This window comes from Glycine max, chromosome 2 (genome assembly GCF_000004515.6).
Source record: "Glycine max cultivar Williams 82 chromosome 2, Glycine_max_v4.0, whole genome shotgun sequence".
NCBI lineage: Eukaryota > Viridiplantae > Streptophyta > Magnoliopsida > Fabales > Fabaceae > Glycine > Glycine max.
In genome coordinates this window covers 11044776-11060992 of record NC_016089.4, presented here as the reverse complement: position 1 = coordinate 11060992, position 16217 = coordinate 11044776, and the positions used below count along the sequence as shown (strand labels likewise).

Sequence of the window (16217 nt, the reverse complement as noted above, 5' to 3'; positions counted from 1 at the left end):
GAAGTTTGAATTAAGAATTTGTTTGGTATGACCTACAAGTATTATTATTTTGTCTTTGAGTACTTATCACACATGTACAGGAGTTGAATTCAAAATTATTGGTTAAGTCAAAATAACTTCACACTAGTTTGGTAGTGTTTGAATTAAGAATTTTAAACACTTTTTCCTTTAATTGAATATCTTCATATTTTGTTTTAAAATAATCGCTTCAATTGACGCTATTGAGAAGAGAGGTATTTCATTCTATTCGAATTTCAGATTTTCACCTTATTCAGTTGTACTGCACAGTGTGCTTTATTTTAAGACTCAGAATTATATTCTTCCTTGTCAGCATAACTCTAGGCTCTAGCCAAATTGAGATTCAAATTTTCAAACTTATGCATCCATATTTGAAGATTTTATTTCTTCTTCGTTTCATTTAAGTTCTGATTGTAGTTTATTATAGTATAAGCTTTGGCAAACATGTAGCTGTACAATGTTAAGATATCTGTATTGTTTGCTCCATTATATTGGTTCTCATACCATCTTTTATCAATCCATTAAAAAGTGGAGCTGGAAACTTGCAGTATTGTGACAAGGTTTAATATTCAACATCATACCATCTTAACTTCAAAAAAAAAAAAAATACCATGTTTTATGGAATGTGCAACGAATAGAACTTATTTTAAACACACCCTACAATGTGGGAAAGGTGGAGCTTAAACTGCTATTTACAACAAGACGAACTTTGTATTGTTTGCTCCTTTGACCTCTTGCACATGCATTAAAAAGTTAATTTCTACTATTATTCACTGTCTCTTTGTGATAAAAAAAAAAAAAAAAAAAGTTGAGCTCTTGTGTTTGCATAATTTAAACTGTCAACTGCACTAATACTGCTTGATGTGCTTGTTGATGAAAATAGAGGTAAAGGAATGGCTCTACGTTAAGCTTACAACATGCAAACAGAGTCATGCCTGCCTTGGAATTAGTTGCTTAAACTTGCTAATGAAATTGAGGCAATCTTTTGCCTTCTCTGCTTCAATTTCCAGAGATTAAAAAAATAAGTAAACAAATTCTAACATGAAATTGAGGCAATGTTTTGCATTTTCTGTCTATGGAAGGAACTAGTACATGATCTTGCATCTATTAAGCATTAAATACTCTGTTATTAACTACAATCATGCACATAAAATTTTATATAAATCAGATATTAATAAAGACACGGAAATAACCAAAAGGAAAATCATATACAGACATACACAGTATGGACATGGTAGCTGAAATAAGAAGAAAGAACCAATTGCGAAAGGAAAACACAAAGAAATCATTTTTTTATTATCTAGTTGTTGATTAATATTATGTGCATGCTAACTCCATTCTGGCGCATTGAAGAACCGTACAAATTGTTGTCTTCTTGTCGATTTATATTATGCGCATGCTGGTGCATTGAAGCTCTTGATTTGTACAAATACTATGGAATCAGGCCCTGCTTTGATTGAAGAAGATGGATCAACCAGCTTTGGTTTCATTTCTGCAATGTCTAGTGACTTGGTCAGCACCAATGGAGTTCCATTCAACATCACCACATCACTTTGAATGTTACCATCTCTTGGTGTCAAATGGTATTCTTCCCTCATCTTCATTGGTACACTTCGTACTGTGTTCAGGACCGGGTACAGATTCATGTCATTGATGAGGAACACATTGAAAGTTGTGGAATTGGACATGTTTATGAGTAGCACAGTGATACCAGGCTGAATAGAAGGTATGACAAGTAATTTAAAAGACCAAGATTAAGAATAAATGGCATTGACTCAGAATCTTAGCTGATATAAAACCTTCTTGGTTTTAATTAATTTGTATCATTAGCTATTGTCAATTTCATCGTCAATCAATTGTTACTGTTTTCTGTTGATTATTTATCTGTAGCATTATATAAATGAGCTTACCCCTTTCTTTGAACAATGAGCATATGTACGCAGAAATGGAGATCCTTCGTGAGAAACAGAAAGCACTTTGCTTCCCATAAGTCGATGCCACAGAAGAGCTCTGATCAAATTGAAGGCATGTTTATTAATTTGACAAATATAACTGTTAAACCATATGATTACACTAATGATTAATTGTGCATGCTAAGTTTTAAATGAATTGGAGTTATAAATTTAAGGTTGGTTTGGTAGTAAAAGGAGAAGGAAGGAAGGGAAGGTTTAGGGTTCGATTTCCACTGCTAACAAAAAAACTAACCATTAAAAACTAACATTTGCCAATAATTTTTTTTTTTTAATGAATTAGACATTCATTAGTGGCAAATGCCTCAGACACACATATGATCACTTACCCATAATAATCCGGGTTAGGAATAAAGGTTGTGGTGTTTAGCAAACCATAGTTTCCTCCGATTAGACTTTGTCTACAATAAACCTTGTGGTTTAAGGTTGATGTCATGCCCAGCTGATCCAAGTACCTAGATATTAATTTAAATTTATGTTACCATTGACAAAAGGAAACAAAAAACTCAATTTATTGGCAGATTAATAGACAGACCAAAAGCCATTAACAAAAGTATTTGACACATCTTTGCCACCACTGTTATAGGCTCCACCAGATTCCCCAACCCATGGTCCAGCCCATGGTGTGAATTCCTTGACTGCTTGAGCTACACTTTTGTAAGTTTCAGCAACTTGGCTCAATAAATATGGGTCTTGAACCCTATTGATGAGATCCTTGTCAACACCTTCATTTGGAATAATTTCATTTTATTAGAAACCAATCACCAAGGAATATATATTACTATTGGACAAGGCCAAAGAAGAGAATCAACTCATACCAGCACCAAGGTTGTAAATGTGGTGAGTGATTCCATCAACCACACCAGGCCCAACATTCATTAAGAAGCTAGAAAACCATTCCTTACCATAGAAACCACCAGGTCCTAGCACTTTAGGCCTTGTAGAAGCAATTGGGTACAGTAGATTAACTATATGTCTGAGCCTAGTGATGTCTTTAGCATATTCAACACTGTCTACTCTGGCTGATATCCCCTCAGCACATAGCTCATTTCCTAATAAGAATCAAATTGAAAATCACAAGTCATATACGGATATGCAATTCAAATTTCAAAACTTCAATGCCAATTAAAGGAAGAAAGACTTTAGCTACCCAATTCATATGAATCTATTTTGTATCCTTTTGATATTGTGTACTTCATGAGACTTATTGCATTTTTTGGATTCCAATTTCCAACCCAGTTCTTCTTGTCCTCTGCAGAATTTCTCTTCCCAGTGAGAGCATTCAACCCAAAAATTAATTTCACTCTGCAAAACAAATAAAAATACATGTGAGAATTAATACAGTTATGGTAACAATCATAACAATTTTGAGAAAAAAGGATGGTAATTAATTAAATAAAGCATAATATTGCGGTACCCAGTTTTGTTAAAGAAGTCATTTACTTCATCCCATCTCACTTTGGGAAGGCAGGCTTGGCTGAAACCAAAAAGACCATCAGCCTTCTTTTTGAAATGTGGGCATTTCTTTTGCTTCCCAAATTGGTAAACAATCTGATCTTCCAGTGAGCCACCTAATCTGATCCTCAGGGGATTAAATGCTGTCAAAGTTTAGATTAATCATGTATAAGTAATGTGAAATGCAGCCACTCTTCTCTATATATCATATAAAGTATTGTGAAATGAAGAAACTCCAGGAATAAGGATGAAAACTACTTATACAAATACAAACATCACCGGAAGGACTAATAATATTTTTTCTGCATGAAAATTTTGTATTGAATATCAATATTTTTTGTATAGATCACATGTATCATCCACGGGAAGCAATCCTGTTCGAGCCTTGTGGGACCACTATGGGCAACTCTCCCTCTGAGGAGGTAGCTGCATATCCAAGACTCAAACTCAAGACATCTGGTTAAGTTAGAACAACTCCGTGACAATTGATCTACGCGTTCGGTGGTATATTGAATATCAATATGATTGGACTTAAGAAAAAGAAAACTTACCCTTGACAGCATTTGTTAGAATTTTGTTATCCAAGTCCTGTAAAAGTTGAAAAAAAGAGCTAAAATACAGGAACGAAAACAGGATATAAGTCTTTAAAAAAAATAAGATGAAAATATGCATGGTGCATTATTGCTTAGTGTTAAATACCAGATTGAGAATGCCTGCTTGTCCCCATGGACACTGGTCATAGTCACACTTATTAGCAGGCCACCAGTCCAATGTTGCGCAGATAAAATTATCATCTGTGTTAGCGATGCTTGCCACCCCTTTCACTTCGAGTTTAACATCTTCTGCTGAAGACAGGGAAAATAATAATAAAAGAACAACATAACATAGAGTTACTTTCAAATCCATTGTGAAAATTGAAAATTGATCGATGGAAAAGAACCACACAAGGTCTTTGGTATTTATATCGTTACTAGTACTTACTACATGCCAATATTAATCGACCTAATCACTACTTTTTCGTAAGTTATTAGCTGTTTTTTTTTTTTGTTTGTCTTAAATTCTAATTAGGATCATGTATCTATCTGTTTTCTAGGATTTCAATCTGTTTATTGTACTTTGTGCTTTTATTTTATCTATCTATAGTATATTCATATTCCTAACTCGGTCTGTACCAAAAAACTAACAAAATTGTACCAAAAAATATTCCTAACTCAGCTTTATCTTGCATGACGAAACGATTTTCATTGTCAGAAGTCAACTTCTGGTCGAACATATGCCATATATGTCAGACTTTGTAGCCAAAAATTGCTGGCTAACAGTTTTTCCCACATATATATACTGGGCACAGGATATGCCCTATTAACTATCCTTCTTAACTGACTCAATCTTTTAAACAGACAACAAATTAAAAAATTTTCTTACATAATTAATACTCGTATTAAATTTTCTGAGTTGAAAATCGAATAAGATAGTACCAAAAATTTACAACTCAACCAGTTGTTATAGACCGCCTTCTCCATTTTCTCTCTTATTTTATTTTTTCTCACACTTTTTATTCATTTTTCTTTAAGTTTAATTACCAGCTAGTTTAAAAAAACTTACATGATTAACTAATTAAAAATTTATTGGAATAATTTTTAATTAAATTATTATGAAACTCAACATTTATGATGGATTTTGTATTAGATGAGATTTTTTTTAAAAAAATTACATTGTTGGTTTATTTTAATTATTATTTTTTTCTCCAGTTTATTAACAAAAAAATTGGATGCACCGTGATTTCATCTAGGATATTTCAATTTCAATGCTAAACTGAAGTTACACCAAATCCTAGTTCATCAGGACAATCTTTCACATTATCATTTTTTTTTTATCATGTTGTTGGTGCGGAGTACGGAATATCAAACACTTTGCTAATATTTATTTTTCTTTAATTTTCTTTTTAATAAAATTATATCACCTATCATATGTGTACTTTTCTCTTTTTTTAGGTGTTAAATAAAATATGATGTACAAAAAATATTTTCCAGTTTTTATCGATCGATCATGAAATATTTCTCCTACAAAGGATGTCCATCTCATGCACAATCTTGGTCATTATATATTTTTCTCAAAAAGCTGCAAAGAAATTCCACAAAACCTTAATCTTATATGCAGATCAATTCAGGAAAAGCTCAAAATGTGACCTTTTAAACATTCTGTAGCACAAAAAGTGACCACTGTGAATATAAGCTCTCTCATGTGTGTCTTTTATTATTTGCCGTCCTTTATCCTCTTAGATGCTGAACACATAATAGAAAGCAATATTTCATATTGTTTTAATTTGCTGGAAAACTCAACTGGGGAGGGATTCTTCAAAAATCATCAGCAAAAACAAAGAAAAATGCATGTGGTGGAGAATGTCAAATAAGATCCTAAACTGACAGCTAATTCTACAAAGAACAAAAGAATACTTGTCTTCCCTCACAAGGCACTTGAGTTCCAAACCAATTACCACATGCAAAGTATTTTTGGCCTTGCTTGCCCTCCTCCAAATAAACAGTCTTATGACAAACCTAAAAAGTTTCCTTTCCAAGGTTTCTTCTATATATTTCAAAAAGCACCTGCCTATGGCCAATGGATGACACATAGAAGGGAAGCCTGGGAACAGAATTTGAACTAGAATGGAGAATTTTTTGAATCAGATGAGGTTAGTGCTTCTAAATTTTCATTGGGGCCAACATGTTTTGCTATTTCATGCCACTCGTATATCCGGCCGAACTGATCTCTTGATAATTAAGGAGACATTTTGGTTAAATATTTAAAGATTGCATCAACTATGTTATCGAGGCCAGTTTGCAATATATTCAATATGAACTATTTGTATTTGAATTTAGATATCTAATTAACCAAAAATTATTGCATGGTATGAAACTGTCATAGTCCCAGACAATTTTCATGTGGCACAGTAAAATTTTATTGACTTTTTAGAAAGCCGATTATATGAACCTATAGCATTGGTGCAGTGGTGTAAGGTTTTATTATATTCATATACAGGAGACAATCCATTTAGCAGGAAAATCATTGTTTGGTTCATTGTTTGGTTCTTTTCTTGTGTAAAATTCCCTTAGATTAGTGGCAGTCACACACCACTAGTGGAATTAATTTCTGACTCGGGAGGTTGGGGGCACACATAGTCTTTGACTCAAAAAAAAAAAAAAGGCAATTACATGACATATCATGTAAAAATTAGCCAATACAATAAAAACAAAGTATAGGTTCAGAACCACATAGTAATTTCTCCTTTATCAACATGATCATTTTACATAAAATTTCGTTTCTCTGCGGTCTCTCTTCTTGTGTTAGTAGTTGGATGCATGCTCATAATAGTAGCTGCATAAAGTAGTTTCTCGTTCAACTAATATATTTTCACATATTCTATAAAACCACGATTAAGGTGCTCACAATTGCTATCCGTTTATATGAACACTTACCAGGGATTCGAAAATAACATTTCAGAAGACTCAATCTTTCAAAGGTATATATATTTTTCCCTCCCCTTGGGGTCTTTATTATCTGTGTTACTATTAGCATATTAGGAAAGGGTGTCATGGTGAAGATGTAAAAAGCAAGGAGCTGAGAATTTGTGATATTCTGTAAACCTGTAACCAAAACAAGGGACTAAAGAATAAAGGTAAAAAAAATAATGTATATTCCATTTAACCAAAGATTGAAACACATGAATGAATGAAGATTTTCTGTCAGATTTTGTCTTAAAATCAATGAGCCAATTTATTAAGAAACTCTGGTGACATTTCCAGGAGAGAAGAAACAGGGTGGTGAGAATTGGCTCCAGAAACAGTTTTCAAGGAAAAGGAGTGGTGATCATGACTCCAGAGACATGGACCACGCTGCTGCGGTAGCTGCTGCTGCATTCGCAATCAACTTGCAAGATGTTTCTGAACAGAAGAGTGAGACCCTAGAGGCCTCATTGACAAAGACCAAAAGCAAGGTTGATGGCCCAAAACCTCCAATTCCCCTACTTAATAGTGCTTCCAAGCGATTGTCAGGTAAGGAAGAGAACCTAGAACTCCACTAATTAATACTCTCTCCTCCCTTATTATAAAATCATTTTTAGAAATTTGTTTATTTCTTCTTGTAAAATCTTTTTTCTAATTTCTAGATACATTAATTAATTATTTTGTTTCCTACATGTCCTTATTTAATTGTTCTCTCTCCTAACATTGATAAAAATCAATTAAGTCGATAGAGAGATAAAAAAAAAGATAATTTTGAAATGATAATATAAATAATTGACATATTTGATTAACTAAACTAACAATTTTTCTTAAGAGAGATGAATTAGTTGAAAGAGTCTTATAATTAGAAACAGAGGGAATAATATTTATCCTCTAGAAGGGATCTAATGTCGAATAATATATTTGAAGATTTAGTCTTCAACAAAATCAAATGACCTGTGTGATTCATGTAGTCGATTTCACCCAGGGGAATTCAAATATTATGTGTGCATCATGTTCAGGTTCATTTAGATCTAAGAATGACCAAGGTAAGAAGCCAGAAGAGACCATTACCCCTGCACCATCAATGAGAAAGAGTTCAACTTTCTCTGATGAAAAGCCTGAGTCTTCAACAAAGCCTTCCCCTGTAAGACAACCAACTGTTACCGAAAGGCGCACAAAAGCAGATGAATGGGAGAGAGCCGAGTTTCAAGAGATCAGACAAAGGTATTTAGATTTTGGATGTTACATTACATTGAATTTCTACCAAAGAAGCAGTTCTCAATCAGAATTTCAATAAATGATACCATGCTTGATTCATGCATTATTACATGCACTTTATACTAATGGCAAAGAAATTGTCAGGTACGACAAGTTGAGAGAGGTGATAGATTCATGGGAAAACAAAAAGAAGATGAAAGCTAGACGCAAGCTGGATAAGGAAGAGGTTTCACTCTGCATTTCTTTATATCTAACCGAAATTAGACTCATGACATGTGATTCTTGTGATTGAGCATATCAGCATGTGATTCATCAAACAGCTTATAACATATGAAGTAAAATAGGAACATCAAAATTTATTCCCTAAACTTTTGACTCATTCATTTAAGCCTTATATTTAAATTGTTTTTAATGAAACAATCTACTTGGCCATACATGTGGGTTTCTGTAATCAAATTTCATCTAAATTAAGCCGTTAAATGCTTCCACAGGCAATGTCAGATGAGCCTTTGGTCTAACTTGGTAAATTAAGCCATAAAATTAGTATGTGGTACCTAATCACGATTTTCTAAAATTGCAGAGAGGAGTTGCGCAAAGAAGGATGAAAGCTTTGGAAGATTTTCAGAATAAGATTACGGCTATAGATCAAATTGCAGATGGAGCGAGAACCAAGGCGGAAGAAAGCCGGAGGAATGAAGAACAAAAGACAAAAGAGAAGGCAAATGTAATTCGAACAACAGGCGAGATGCCTGGCATTTGCTTCTGCTTCTGCTTCTGAGATCACCAATTATGTAGCATCACTGGGTTTGGGGAACTAACAGAAATATATGCTTCATAATTCTATCCATATATAGCTCTTAGTCTTCATTCCTACTAAAGCATGGCATCTTCCTATAAAAATTGGAAAAAGAAAAACTGAAAAGTTGAACAGATACACGAGCTACTTGTGTAAATTAGTTGCTTTTTTTCTTGCTTTAGAGTTTAGTTTTGGTATAAAAAAAAAACATTACCAGTTTGAGTGTCAACTTTATTTTCAGGAATGACAAATTAACCAATAAAATGATTTATCATGTAATGAAACTACAGAGTTTAATTGTTTAATCAAGTTAACCCAAACTGTTATTTTCCCCTTGGTTTTTCACTTTCAGCAATTAGTCATGTTTCTGAGTAAGACAAACATTGGAGGGACCAACTGGAAACTTCTGGAACGTTAGTTGGAAAAATTAAAAAGGTTTTGAAATTAAGAAAATCCTGACTATTGATGGGATACCAAAATTGCTACTACATCCACTCTGTTTATATGCAAAACTAAAAGTAGAGCTAAAATAATCCAACAGAAAATAAACAAGTGACAATCCAGAGCTTAATAAGTGATAATAAAGCCTTTTTATGCTTTCTTATACAAGCTACAACTATTTGTTACTTCTGGGAAATGCAGCAAAACAGTTTCATTTAAGTTTTTACATTTCTAAAAAAAACTTCCATATTATGAATCATAATTTTTAATATATATCTTTTAATTAGAAAAACATTTTTTTCTTTAAAATAGACACAGTGACCAATGACCATTATGCGACAGAATGAAGAATCTGACGATTATTCAAACCATGGTAACAGGAAAAGCATAGGCCGAAACGACATTTTAAATCTCAGGTACAAATCAAGCCCCGGACTTAGATATTGCATGAAACATTTTCTATAAGGATCACATAGCCATAGTCATTCGAATACATCAACTTTTCGGCAAGTGAACCTTGTTCTCTGTACAAAATATAATTACACACTTAAGAAAAAGAAAAAAAAAGGAAATTAATAATAAAAATACAACTGCTAAAAAATAAAGTTCCTCTCAAGATTTTCAACTTAAAGTTGATACGAAAGTTGCACAAAAATTACAAAAGATATAGAACCATAAGAATACAAAACCTAAAAGTAACAAAGAAAGAAATTACCAAAGTACAACAATCAATCCAAAGATATATATTGCTCTTTGCTGAAGTCGGATTGACATGATGTAACAGTCTGCTGAAGGCTATATATATCTTAAGATGTTATTTCTCTTACCAGCCTCTGGATCGTAGGGTATGCAAAGTACAAGACGAGGAATGATGGTATAGCAAAAACAATAGTGACTAGAAAGTATAGGACTAGAATAACAGCACTGCAGGGAACTAAGAAAAGGGCAATCAGAAGGAAAATGACAACCAATGGGAACTTGGATGTAAAGTGAAGGAAGAAATCGAGGGATTTATGAAGGGAAAAGTGGTGTGTTTCTCCATCATTGTCACGAACATCGCGGTTAGATCCCAACAATCTAGAACAAGGACTTACTGAGGCCCTTCTTAGGTTACAATTAGTAACTTGGCTTCCCAGAAGGTTGCACTTGGGAGACCAGATTGGTTGGTTGTCTGTGCAAGTGGAAAAGACTTTATGCCTATCACCATTCAGGCTCTCAACCATCCAGAGAAGGAAGAAGTTCTTGCAAGGATATTTAAGATTCCCCTTGTAAATGATCCGGAATGATAACAGGTGGCACCATGGACAAGAAATGAAGAATGGAATCTTGATTTGCTGAGTAGGAAATTTCACCACTGCCCATTGCAGTCCTAGGATGCAATTTTTACAGAGGGTGTGGCCACACCATAAGACGTAGGGCACATTCTCAACTATGTTGAAAGATTCCCAACATATTGGGCATTCCAGCCCTTCGTCTCTGCTGGCATTAGAGCAGACCTCATCATCTGAGCATTCAGCAGAAGTTTGACTTGGCTGTTTGGAGCCTCTTTTCAATCCAATGCTTGTAAGGGCATTTGATGCAAAACTCCACATCATGAAAGATGACCAAATTTACAATGCAAAGGCAGTAATCATTGCAGCCATTGCCCAAAACAGAAGCACTTTCCCATGAACCTGGGCATCAGCATTTTCTCTTCCCTTGTTGACTATCAAGCCCTTTCAAGTTTCATCTCAATCAAAATCTACAAAAAATAAATAAATAAATAAATAATAAATTAATTATTGCATGACTGCATAAAATAAATACAATCAATGTTATTTAAGAGTTAAGATTTAAATGCAGAAAGTAAAACTAACACAATTTCCAAGTACTACCAGTCATTGGTATATATCACATTTTTAACAGCACTTCTAACTCAACTAATTTATCAAGCATTCTCTTACATCCAAGACAAATAGACTCATTAAAACCATAAGATAAGATTCTATGTCAAAATTGAAAAGCCAGAAATTTTTATAAGTTATAAAGGGCATCCATTAGCAAGAAAATACAAAATTTGAGGAAAGAGATGGGAACACAATTGTTGGCAATACTGTACTCTGTTTCTCCCATTAATAAGAAGCATAATCTTTAAGACAACATGATTAAATTTATTCTAAAATTTTAACAACCCAGACCAAGGTTTTAAAAAACGGTCCGATCACAATTTCTGTCATAACGACAAGGCTGTTGGGCTCTCCGTGACCACAATTGTGGCCACATTTGTCTGCCACTTCCCGCAACGTTAAGGATTGCAACTTTTAAAAACCTTGACCCAGACAAAGTGTTAATTAGAAATTGTCAAGTTAAGCCACCAAAGACTATCATATCACAGCGCCACGCCAATACATCTTTAAAAAGGCTAAGAATAAAACAAGTACTAAGATTATGACAAACGGATACTAACTACGTTGGAAAAAACAACTTTTTACTTGATGTGCAGCACAGAAACAGAGTTTACACTTTAAATAGTGAATGAAGTTTTTCATCAACAGCGCAATTTCCCACAATTTCAGGAAACGTGACAAAACTGAGAATTTAAGACCCCTAGCCTTACTCTGACCGACGCAAATGTCGAAAACTGAAAGAAAAAAAAAACACATTGCGTGTTCGTTTCACATTGCTTGCGAGCCGTTTTCAATTCAAAGGAACACAATGAGCACAATCACCACGATTGATCAACCGTTTTCAACTCAACAAAGAGCAATCACATTTCAAAGTCTAACCCGTTCTAAATGAATAAAGCTGTTAAAACAGCATCATAACAAATTTCAATTCCAATCACAAAGATCTATTAAAATTAAAAACAAAAAGCAAAATCTCGAGATTAACAAGTGAAATCATAACTAACAAAACCTATCTCACACTATCTCCGTCTTAAAGCTAACAAACACGGAAACTTTTCAAATTAAAAATCAAAAACTGAAACCAAAGTCGAAAAGGGGAAAATACAAATTGCAAGGAAAAACATAAAAACCCCACCGTGAACGTGGAGCGTGGGAATCGAGAGCCAACGGAACGCGATTTCGATTTTGGATTTCTTTAGGAATTGCAAAATGCGGCGAATCTGGAAAGCGGAGAGGAAAGAGCAGAGATCGATAGAGGAAGATCGGGCTCTCTCTTTCTCTCTCTCTCTCTCTCGATCGATCGATCGACCGCTCTCAGTCACTCTCGCTCTTTAACCGTTGCGAATGGCATGAAACAAAGGGGAAAAAACGGAAGGTGAAAAAAAAACGACGTCGTAGAATGGGTTTTGGAAGTTTTGGTTGGAAAACGAGGCTGGCGTTGCCTTATTGATTTTTATAACTTAATCGAACAAGGAACAGAATTGCAGGCCGCCCGCCGGTCAATTCTGCGTCTTCACCGGATTATATATACTTATCAATTTTTTAGATGATTAAATTTGAATTCTATGATTCAACACTTAAGATTTAATATCAAAAAATTACATGATTATTTAAGTTGAGATAATAAACGTTAATAGTCTATATGTGTTCTATATAATTATCAATTTATAATTTTAAATAGAAAAAACAGATGAAGAGGGGGTCTTTGCATGAAGAGAATCATTTTATAATTATTTTGTTTAACCTTTTTATTATAAATTCATGTACTTTGAGTGTGAAGTTTTTTAAATAGCTAATAAATAATATGGAAGTGGACAAAAAAATATATAAAAAAAACTATTAATGTATTTTAATTAAATATAGAATAAAAAAAAGAATTTAATTAGAACTAGAATGTAGTGAGAATATAAAGATTTTATAATGTCATTTAATAATAAAATTATTAATTTGTATAATAATTAATTTAAAAGTCTTGTGTAAGATAATTTCTTATTAGTTGTTAATGATGATCAAGATGAAGTTGGTCTATATATTATAATACTTTGTTTAGTAGGTTTCAATAAGTGTTTCTTTTACGAGGTCACACGTAGACATGACAATTGAATTCACCCCTAAAGGGATCGACCCACACTCGACTTGAGTTTGATGGATAAAAATTGAATTGATCGGGATTAGGGTTAGGGTTGTGGTCAGGTTTTTCCCACTCAAGAAAGTCAAGGGCGAGGGCATGGTTGGGTATTGTGATCCCCGCCTGCACACGCCCCAGTATTAATATAACATAAATAAATGATATAACTAAATTACATAACTAAACCCTAATCCCAATACATATATAATTCCATACGTTGTTGCTCTCTACTTTTTCACTTTTAGACCTCATCGTTCAATGTTGCTCGTGCTCGTGCCTCCTTTATAGCATCATTGTGCTCGTGCCTCCTTCATCGTGTTGTCGTCTAGTTACTCTTTGTGCTCGTTCATTACAGTTGTTCTCTATGCTTGTTCGTCGTGTTTGGTATAAGGTGGGTGGGTTTAATCAACCATATAGCTGTTGGATTTAATCATGTTTGGGTTTAGCGAGAACAGGCAAAGGTGGGTAGGTTGCTTCGGGTTATGTTGTCATCACCAAGGATCGCTAGTTCATAGTCGAGCAGGGAAGATCTGGAACACCTCACTAGCAAGGTAGAACGCAATTGTGGAAGAAGCTTTGCAACGCACCAATCATGCACTGAAGATGGACGTCAAGGTGGAGGGCCTAGATGATGCCTTGTTGTGTTAATACTTAAGAGAGTGTTGTATCTTGCTACATTAGTGTAATTTCTAGCTTCAATGGGTTTTTTTTTTTTTTGCTAAAATATGTTTTTTATCCTTATAAATATCGAAATATTCAAAATTCGTCCATGCAAAATTTTGAGTATGTTTTTTGTCCTCACAAAATGTAAATGTGTGATATTTTGGCTCGGAACTGGATTCAAGAGATACGATCCTACGTGGTCATGTTTGGTCCTTAGCAATAGGTTAATACGTATCAATGAACTTTTCAGTAAAAAGTGTGTGTGTGATCTCATACAACATGTTTCCAGCAGATTCAGCAGACCAATTTTTTTTTGGCTTTTTTAGTCTCTCAGTTTAACCTTTTCATAGGTCTTAGAATTATCTTACCGTGAATTTTGCTTAACTTTTTCCTCGTAACATTAAATCTAGTGATCAAATAAGTCCTAATTCAATCTAGCATAGCTATTATTGGCTTATCTCTTGCAGGCAGAATTACACTATTAAAAGACTCACACAAATTATTCATGAAAACAACACACTTGGAAGCAGCTACAAGTTATTAGCATCTTTGGCCACAACTACAAGCATTTCCCCTTATACCGTGTCTTAAGATGACAACCATTTACTCCAATAAAAGGTTTGCAACCATCTACAAAACCTCTTTTGCAAGCATCCATATACATATAAAAAGACCAAAATCGTGGTGACAAAGTAGGAACAAGTATGTTCACATAAATCTTGAAGGTGTTGTTTGCATTTTTGGATATGAGTTTACTACTATAACACCTTAGCAATGTGTATTGTTTCAGTGCATCACCGTCAATTTGATGCAATGCTAGTTTCGTAGCAGAAATTGCACAAGATCTTGTTAACCCCACAACATAAGTGGATTTCATCTCTTGGATAATATGGGGCAATGTGAACCTCTCAGATGTTCTGAGTTTTTCAAGCAACACCTTTGCAACCTACTTTGGATTTGCATTTTTGTTGTAAAAAACTATGGCACAAGTATGGGTTAATTCCAATGTTTTCAATTTGGAAGGTAGTAGTCTCACCAACCCTAGATACATATTCTTTGAGTGGACATTCCTTTTTCTTATACACAACCCTAACCCTTTATGGTCATTTTTGGGGAAACTGACTCGATAACCATTCAAGACAAAAATACTCCATCATGCCTTCCTTAAAATCTTGCAAAGAGGTGAACTTCATTCCTAATGTTCACTTGGAAGCCTTAGACATAGATTATTTCCAAAACATTGGAAACCTTTTTTCAGGCGTTGTAGTATCATCCTTGTTAACTCATTGGCAAGTGCACCAAATTTTCTTAAGTAATAAAGTAAAATGAAAGTCTGAGTGTCGAGTTCACAAGGACTTTGTTTGTACTTAGATTGATGTATTCTCAATTTTGAAACAATTAATAAATTGAATTAAAGATTTGAGAGATGGAAAATTAAAACTAAATTGACATAAAATTAAACTAATTATCTAAAACAAGCAAAAGTAAGAAAAACAAACACTTCAGGGATGTGAAGGTTGATTCAGAATGCGAATATGTTGGGGCCTAGCCTACCAAAACTACTTTCGATATAATGTTAATTATCTTTCTCTATTTAATATTATTCAAATTATCACCCACATCTACTCATTTACTTTAACCATGATCCCTCAAATGAAATAGCTTAATCTACCTAATATGTCTCCTAATCCCTTAAGAGAATAAACTAGTTAAATTGCATTATGAACAGAAGGTCTATAAAATAGGCTAAACAACATCATTTTATCCCTAGATATGAATTATTTAGATGCTCTTTCCCAATTCTTAAGAGAATAACATTTCCCAATGCCTAAACCCTTAAAACATACCATGAAAATGTGTGATTAAGCCACAATCAATAAGATTAAGCACAGAAAAAGAGACAATAATAATTAAAATGACATAAAATAAATAGTAGGAAAGAAATTAAATCTCGAACGTTTGGTTGCTAGGCTCCCAACAATAGAGATTTAACCTCTCATTATCATGAGAGGTTTTACAATTGCAAGGGGTTGATGGAAAGAGAAAAAGATAAAGAGGGATGAAGATGGAGGGAAGGAATAGCTTTCCCCTATTTGGGAAACTCTAATTTTAATTTCTTTAAAATTAGTAAAAAAAATAATC

General features: G+C 33.8%; 3 protein-coding genes across 3 annotated transcripts; 1 reads left to right on the top strand and 2 right to left on the bottom strand.

Annotated features, from left to right (window-relative positions):
- Window positions 1-1107: 1107 nt before the first annotated feature.
- On the bottom strand, window positions 1108-4349 carry LOC100803057 (heparanase-like protein 2). Its single transcript, XM_014766548.3, has 9 exons — window positions 4143-4349; window positions 3995-4031; window positions 3406-3586; window positions 3139-3293; window positions 2807-3040; window positions 2524-2713; window positions 2318-2443; window positions 1929-2028; window positions 1108-1733 (listed from the first exon to the last, which is right to left on the bottom strand). The coding sequence occupies exons 1-9, from the start codon at window positions 4347-4349 to the stop codon at window positions 1407-1409; spliced, it is 1557 nt and encodes a 518-aa protein (XP_014622034.1). The 3' UTR covers window positions 1108-1406.
- Window positions 4350-6011: 1662 nt separating this feature from the next.
- Window positions 6012-9490, top strand: LOC100802532 (remorin 1.4). The gene is made up of 6 exons (XM_003520053.5): window positions 6012-6132; window positions 6920-6960; window positions 7244-7492; window positions 7963-8167; window positions 8306-8387; window positions 8742-9490. Exons 1-6 carry the CDS (start codon window positions 6107-6109, stop codon window positions 8937-8939), a joined length of 801 nt encoding a protein of 266 aa, XP_003520101.1. The 5' UTR covers window positions 6012-6106; the 3' UTR covers window positions 8940-9490.
- A 368-nt stretch (window positions 9491-9858) lies between these two features.
- Window positions 9859-12837, bottom strand: LOC100499984 (uncharacterized). Its single transcript, XM_003518711.5, has 2 exons — window positions 12420-12837; window positions 9859-11139 (listed from the first exon to the last, which is right to left on the bottom strand). The coding sequence occupies exon 2, from the start codon at window positions 10991-10993 to the stop codon at window positions 10205-10207; it is 789 nt and encodes a 262-aa protein (XP_003518759.1). The 5' UTR covers window positions 10994-11139; window positions 12420-12837; the 3' UTR covers window positions 9859-10204.
- Between the last annotated feature and the right edge of the window lie 3380 nt (window positions 12838-16217).